This window comes from Schistocerca nitens, chromosome 2, assembly GCF_023898315.1.
Source record: "Schistocerca nitens isolate TAMUIC-IGC-003100 chromosome 2, iqSchNite1.1, whole genome shotgun sequence".
NCBI lineage: Eukaryota > Metazoa > Arthropoda > Insecta > Orthoptera > Acrididae > Schistocerca > Schistocerca nitens.
This window is the reverse complement of record NC_064615.1, coordinates 913902310-913910694: the sequence shown is the minus strand read 5'-3', so window position 1 is coordinate 913910694 and position 8385 is coordinate 913902310. Positions and strand designations below refer to the sequence as shown.

The following is an 8385-nucleotide window of genomic DNA, read 5'->3' as shown; positions in this document are numbered from 1 at the left end:
AAGCACTACCAGTGGAGGCGGCGGAATAAAACTCTTTGGCGCAATCTCTGGCGCTGTGGCTCAGTGGAGCCACCTTTCATCACTTGTCGCAAACTACAAAAGGCACTGTGTTTTAAATCAAACGGAAACTTTTCCACAATTAATTATGCTACTACAAACTACGCCACACAGCATCTGCCCTTAATTTTTATATTTTGTTACCAGAATCACTACTTTCATTTTTCTCGTTAGAAGACAATACACAAAACTCACAAATTTTCTGAGCATTGTGGCTACCGTTGTAGAAATTAGTTATTTAACGTTTACTTCATTTTTTAGATACTCCAATGGCTCCCCCGACTCTTTACGACCATCCAATGAGCCATCCATGTCGTCTGGTGCATCTGGTGGCTGGTATCATCGGCGTAGACCTAAAAGTAGTGGATGTAAAGGACTCTGGTACTGACATGAAGTCGACCGATATGTTGAAGGTAATATGTGTATTAACTGTTACCAAAATTATTATATTTATAGAGTGCAAAAATATTTTTACATACCATGAGACACAAGACGTGTATAAAAGCAAACATTTCATTTTCTTTGGATGAGAAAGTAAGTACTGGGAAAGCTTTGTTATGGCCCTGGTGAACCTGTACACGCTATCACCAGATGTGTCACCAGTGGTCTGCTTTCTGCGCGGCCATGAGAGGTGTGTTCCAGATGTGTGGAGTCAGGAGTCGAGTTTTAAAGTTTATCATTGAAACAGTAGGAATCTTTGCTAAAGTTCAACAGTCCCTTGATAACAGATTCAATTTTGGCTTGGAAATTCATAGTGGAAATGCCAGGTCATTGCCATTGTAACAATGAGTTAGTAGTAAGAAAGTGTCTCGATAGGTAAATGGGTAGGTGTTAGACCAAAAGCCTCTGGTTCAACACAGAGACAGCAGTTGGATTTTTTCTGCCTCCTTTAGCATATGACAATGATATGTGTACATGAAAAATGCCAAATTGCCCCGTGGTTGGGTTCTGCGTAAGTCAGTTCGAAGGCAAGGGCATACTAACTGCAACAGGACGTTCCCCAATTAAGTATTGCCTCAACCTTTAGGTTGTGGAGAGTATTACTTACTTATTCCAATTATTTTCTGTCACAATAACAATCTCTGACCTCCACTTTCTTAGCTATAGTTGTTTATCCACATGTACTTTTAATTACTATAAATTATTTCTCTATATACACTACTGACCATGAAAATTGCTACACCAAGAAGAAATGCAAATGATAAACGTCTATTCACTGGACAAATATGTTATACCAGAACTGACATGTGATTACATTTTCACGGAATTTGGGTGCATAGATCCTGAGAAATCAGTAACCAGAACAACCACCTCTGGATGTAATAACGGCCTTGATACGCCTGGGCAGTGTCAAACAGAGCTTGGATGGCGTGTACAGGTACAGCTGCCCATGCAGCTTCTACACGATACCACAGCTCATCAAGAGTAGTGACTGGCGTATTGCGACGAGCCAGTTGCTCGGCCGCCATTGACCAGACGTTTTCAATTGGTGAGAGATCTGGAGACTGTGCTGGCCAGGGCAGCAATCGAACATTTTCTGTATCCAGAAAGGCCCGTACAGGACCCGCAAAATGCGGTCGTGCATTATCCTGCTGAAGTGTAGGGTTTCGCAGGGATCGAATGAGGGGTAGAGCCACGGGTCGGAACACATCTTAAATGTAACGTCCACTGTTCAAAGTGCTGTCAATGCGAACAAGAGGTGACGGAGACATGTAACCAATGGCACCACATACCATCACGCCGGGTGATACGCCAGTATGGCGATGACGAATACAGGCTTCCAATGTGCGTTCACCGCGATGTCGCCAAACATGGATGCGACCATCATGACGCTGTAAACAGAACCTGGATTCACCCGAGAAAATGACGTTTTGCCATTCGTGCACCCAGGTTCTTCTTTGAGTACACCATCGCAGGCGCTCCTGTCTGTGATACAGCGTCAAGGGTAACCGCAGCCATGGTCTCCGAGCTGATAGTCCACGGTGCTGCAAACGTCGTCGTACTGTTCGTGCAGATGGTTGTTGTCTTGCAAACGTCCCCATCTGTTGACTCAGCGATCGATCCGTTACAGCCATGCGGATAAGATGCCTGTCATCTCGACTGCTAGTAATAATAATGAGCGTATGGCATTGGTGGCCGGGAGACCCCTCGCGGGGCGGTTCGGCCGCCGCTCCATAAGTTCTTCAACGCCAGTACAGCGACTTGCGAGTGAATGAGGATGAAATGATGTTGAAAGACACACAACACCCAGTCATCTCGAGGCAGAGAATATCCCTGCCCCGCCGGGAATCGAACCCGGGACCACGTGCGGGGGAAGCAAGAACGTTACCACAAGACCACGAGCCGCGGACTCGACTGCTATTGATACGAGGCCGTTGGGATCCAGCACGGCGTTCCGTATTACCGTCCTGAACCCACCGATTCTACACTCCTGGAAATGGAAAAAAGAACACATTGACACCGGTGTGTCAGACCCACCATACTTGCTCCGGACACTGCGAGAGGGCTGTACAAGCAATGATCACACGCACGGCACAGCGGACACACCAGGAACCGCGGTGTTGGCCGTCGAATGGCGCTAGCTGCGCAGCATTTGTGCACCGCCGCCGTCAGTGTCAGCCAGTTTGCCGTGGCATCCGGAGCTCCATCGCAGTCTTTAACACTGGTAGCATGCCGCGACAGCGTGGACGTGAACCGTATGTGCAGTTGACGGACTTTGAGCGAGGGCGTATAGTGGGCATGCGGGAGGCCGGGTGGACGTACCGCCGAATTGCTCAACACGTGGGGCGTGAGGTCTCCACAGTACATCGATGTTGTCGCCAGTGGTCGGCGGAAGGTGCACGTGCCCGTCGACTTGGGACCGGACCGCAGCGACGCACGGATGCACGCCAAGACCGTAGGATCCTACGCAGTGCCGTAGGGGACCGCACCGCCACTTCCCAGCAAATTAGGGACACTGTTGCTCCTGGGGTATCGGCGAGGACCATTCGCAACCGTCTCCATGAAGCTGGGCTACGGTCCCGCACACCGTTAGGCCGTCTTCCGCTCACGCCCCAACATCGTGCAGCCCGCCTCCAGTGGTGTCGCGACATGCGTGAATGGAGGGACGAATGGAGACGTGTCGTCTTCAGCGATGAGAGTCGCTTCTGCCTTGGTGCCAATGATGGTCGTATGCGTGTTTGGCGCCGTGCAGGTGAGCGCCACAATCAGGACTGCATACGACCGAGGCACACAGGGCCAACACCCGGCATCATGGTGTGGGGAGCGATCTCCTACACTGGCCATACACCACTGGTGATCGTCGAGGGGACACTGAATAGTGCACGGTACATCCAAACCGTCATCGAACCCATCGTTCTACCATTCCTAGACCGGCAAGGGAACTTGCTGTTCCAACAGGACAATGCACGTCCGCATGTATCCCGTGCCACCCAACATGCTCTAGAAGGTGTAAGTCAACTACCCTGGCCAGCAAGATCTCCGGATCTGTCCCCCATTGAGCATGTTTGGGACTGGATGAAGCGTCGTCTCACGCGGTCTGCACGTCCAGCACGAACGCTGGTTCAACTGAGGCGCCAGGTGAAAATGGCATGGCAAGCCGTTCCACAGGACTACATCCAGAATCTCTACGATCGTCTCCATGGGAGAATAGCAGCCTGCATTGCTGCGAAAGGTGGATATACACTGTACTAGTGCCGACATTGTGCATGCTCTGTTGCCTGTGTCTATGTGCCTGTGATTCTGTCAGTGTGATCATGTGATGTATCTGACCCCAGGAATGTGTCAATAAAGTTTCCCCTTCCTGGGACAATGAATTCACGGTGTTCTTATTTCAATTTCCAGGAGTGTATATTCTGCTGACAGTCATTGGATCTCGACCAACGCGAGCAGCAATGTCGCGATACGATACGATAAACCGAAATCGCGATAGGCAACAATCCGACCTTTATCAAAGTCGGAAACGTGATGGTACGCATTTCTCCTCCTTACACGAGGCATCGCAACAACGTTTCACCAGGCAACACCGGTCAACTGTTGTTTGTGTATGAGAAACCGGTTGGAAACTTTCCTCATGTCAGCACGTTGTAGGTTTCGCCACCGGCGCCAACCTTGTTTGAATGCTCTGAAAAGCTAATAATTTGGATATCACAGCATCTTCTTTCTGTCGGTTAAATTTCGCGTCTGTAGCACGTCATCTTCGTGGTGTAGCAATTTTAATGGCCAGTAGTGTAGATACTGGACTGCAGTGGTGAGAGTCCACATTCTTACATTATTCCTTTGCTTATCGTTTCATGCTTTTTGTGTTAGCATGGAATTGCTCTTCGATTTTTGTATGGATGATGAATTAATCTTCGGTCTCTGTATCATACTGTAAGGTTTCTTGAGAGCTCTGAACAGAAGGAACGGTTTTTCGATATCAGGGGAAGGGATTAGTAGCTCTGTATGTACTTGGTATATTCTCGTGTACTGTCATAACAGTTCCTCGCTTTTCTCTGTGTCTTCTAAACATGAGCTAGTCGTCTAACAGCTATTTTCGGTCTAAACAGTATATAGTGATATTTAGTTAATACTTTGGAGCGTATGACACAATGTTCAATGTAGGGTGGCCCTCATATTTTTTTAGCTCCTTTTATCGTAGGGTTTGCTACCAGGATAGTTTTCTCAAAGTCTTTGGTAGCTTTCCTGATTTGTATATGTCATTATATACTAAGTATAAGGCCTTTTCCTTATTTCCTAAAGCTGGCAGAAGTCCACCTGAAAATTGACACTTTCCTAAAGCTTTTCGTGGATTAATCTCCCCTCACGCTTCGTTGACTTTCAAAGTATTACTGGTCTCAGTTCATCTCCTTATTCAGTTTGCTTTCCCTGCCTTTGGAATTCCCGACTCGGCCGTCCTTCATATATCTCCTCTTACAGTCATTCCATCTAAGAACTAAGTATTTTACTTCCGTTAAGACCACTCGTACTTTGTATTTAGTACTCTGCGTAGCCTCTTATACTTTTGCAAACTAATTACTCATTTCTGTAATAGTGTTGCTCTTTTTAGTTTTACTTATACATTTATTCTCAGCTCATGTAAATCTTTCCCCATTTCCAGGCATTAGACATGAGTACATTCTTGTCTTTGGTTGTTAGAAAAGAGTGTCAGTAATTACAAGGAATTTGCTCGAATGAAATTCAGTGAGTCTCTCCCCTCTTTCAGTTATATACCGAACAACATAAACTATTACTGTGTTGTGGTTTTTATCATCTCCACTGCTGCATTCTAAGGTCAGAGAAATATCAGACTATCTTTATCACTGTCTCTAGCTCAGTGGCCGTCAAAATTCGACCCGAATCACGTATTAGTGCTACCCTCGGTTCTCAGCCGTATTTTACGATAATATGCATCTGACAGCTAACAGCTGAACCCAAAACCCCTAGCTGACGTTAAGAGCTTCTAAAGTGTGTAGTATATAGAGACGGTCTCTACAAATGCGGTACATGTTTGTAGCAAGGAATATTATATTAAATTAAGGCTGTTGTAATACAACACAATGAGTAGAAGAAAAATGAATTCCAAACATTTAGCAACATAATGCATTTAAATATAAGCACGATTACTGTTATTAGTCAATTAAGTCACACGGACTTAACAGCAACACTTCATCAAGCAATTATTGTGTCACACTTTTGGGGTCGATGAGGGTGGCAGCAGTCTGAATCAGAGAACAGTCGACATAAAGTATTACGAATGGTGCCGACTTTTAACGATCGGCACTTAGAGAAATGGTGCCAACTTAGCACCCTATACTATAATTAGTGTAGTGGGCCCTCATAACATACTAACTTTCCTTGGTTGACAATAAGAGCGGCAGATATAAGGACCGAGGAGCCATTTCACAATGAAACTTCGTGGCAAATTAAAACTGTGTTCTGGACAGAGACTCGAACTCGGGACCTTTGTCTTTCGCGGGCAAGTGCTGTACCAACTGAGCTACCCAAGTACGACTCACGACCCGTACTTAAAGCTTCAATTCTGCCAGTACCTCGTCTCCCACCTACCAAACTTCACAGAGACTCTACTGCAAACCTTGCAGAACTAGCACTCCTGAAAGAAAGGATATTGCGGAGACATGGCTTAGCAGCCTGGGGGATGTTTCCAGAATGAGATTTTCACTCTACAGCGGAGTGTGCGCTGATATGAAACTTATATGAAACTTCCTGGCAAATTAAAACTGTGTGCCGGACCGAGACTTGAACTCAGGACCTTTGGCTTTCGCGGGCAAGTGCTCTACCAGGAAGTTTCATATCAGCGTACACTCCACTGCAGAGTGAAAATCTCATTTTGGAAACATTCCCCAGGCTGTGGCTAAGCCATATCTCCGCAATATCCTTTCTTCCAGGAGTGTTAGTTCTGCAAGGTTGACAGGAGAGCTTCTGTGAAGTTTGGAAGGTAGTAGATGAGGTACTGGCAGAACTGAAGTTGTGAGGAGGGGTCATGGGTCGTGCTTGGGTTGCTCAGTTGGTAGAGCACTTGCCCGCGAATGGAAAAGGTCCTGAGTTCGAGTCTCCATCCGGCACACAGTTTTAATTTTACAGGAAGTGTCATATCAGCACACACTCCGATGCAGAGTGAAAATCTCATTCTGGCACTTCACAATGTCAGTACTGGCTCTTGAGCAGAAAAGTTTGCCGACCACTGCTGTACCTATTCGTAGTTCTCCCTCGCCTCTGTGTCCTTGAAGATATGGGTACGTATGCTTGTATTAGCTATGCACCCTTTCGTTCAGTTTTTCTAACTGGGCCATGATTGATCTATCACCTTATCCCCATCTGTTCTACACTTGAATACCAGGTTTTATTTTCCCAATATGAAATCTACACCGCTGGATCCTTGAGTGATACTCCACTGTCTGACAAACGCTCTTCGCCGGTCCCTAATACGCAAATTATTAGTCTTTCCGTTTCTTCACATCCTCTACTGCTCTACTTTGCAATTACCTGATATCCTACGTTTCCAGTCGATTTGCTGTTTTTTATTTTAAGTTTTGTTCGAAAGTTCTTGTAGTGCTACGTCCGCTGGAGAGTCAGGTAGGTGGCTACTCTGATTGATTACACGTAAGGAGAATACATTATACAATTTTCTATGGGATTTAAATGGAGTGGTTTACCGTTCCCATCTCCTTTCCCATACCACTGACTAGTTCACTGACTCTTCTGACTTTTAGGGTGGTTTCCCATCCTAAAACAAAATAAGAAGGATGTATCAGCCTCACCGAACGGAAAATGATAAACCATAGAGTCATAATGGTAGAGAGAGGAAAAGAGGACAGTGCCATGAGCTGTTAACATAGAGCAGGGACCGAGCAACTGCCATAAAGAGGAGGCAAATCTCTGTCAGGTACCAATGACCCCCCAGAGCGCGCACGACCGAATAGAAGTCGGGGCAGTTCCTTATCAACGGCTTTCTCCAACTAATAAAAGATCAGTATTCATCAGAGAGACAGCAGTCCGAAATTCAGCTAATGTCCTTCGCTGCTTTCAGTTCGAGAAATGATAATATTAACATTGTTCAGAGCTGAAGGTTTAACATAATGATATCTACTTCTTATGTGTGACCATTTAAACTTTATTGTAAATTACGATACGTATCAGAATTGATTACCAAGAATCGGTGGCCTTTCAGGGATAGTAATTTGGTTTGACTCACTGTTCTTTCCCAATGGGATAGTAATTTGGTTTGACTCACTGTTCTTTCCCAATTTATCAACACTGATTTCAAACTGTGACGAAACTACAGTTCTACTGCATTCAGATTGTGGTAAAAGTGGAGTAGGATTCGAGAAATAATACATGCCCATTTTATTAAATAATAAAGAAGTGACTCTTCAAACGTAGGTTACTTGAGAGGATAGGTCTATTACGCATCAATTTCCTGTCTCTATTAACTGCCGCAAATTGTCGTTCTCTAATATTCGGACAGATATATATTCAAAGCTCCAGCAGCATTCTCCGCAAATAAGTTTCTTTCCCAAGAAATTTTCACAGCTTTGAGCAGAAACGCGTGAGTGGAATCACTGGACAGTACTGCAAAGGTCTCACAATCACTCACTCGCGCCTGCTCACGAAGAACCAGCCAACTAGCGCGCTAACAGTCCGAATGGTTCAAACGGCTCCAAGCACTATAGGACTTAACATCTGAGGTCATCAGTCCCTTAGACTTAGAACTACTTAAACCTAACTAACCTAAGGACATCGCACACATCCATGCCCGAGGCAGGATTCGAACCTGCGACTGTAGCAGCAGCGCGGTTCCCGACTGAAGCGCGTAGAACCGCTCGGCCA

At 45.7% G+C, this 8385-nt stretch overlaps 1 protein-coding gene across 1 annotated transcript in view; it reads left to right on the top strand.

Annotated features, from left to right (window-relative positions):
• The first annotated feature begins 326 nt into the window (after positions 1-326).
• LOC126237233 (glutathione S-transferase 1-1-like) overlaps positions 327-8385 on the top strand; it is a 29255-nt gene continuing 21196 nt past the window's right edge. Inside the window, exon 1 of the mRNA XM_049947126.1 lies at positions 327-470. Coding sequence (XP_049803083.1) covers positions 327-470 — 144 coding nt within the window. The remainder of the gene's footprint in view (positions 471-8385) is intronic.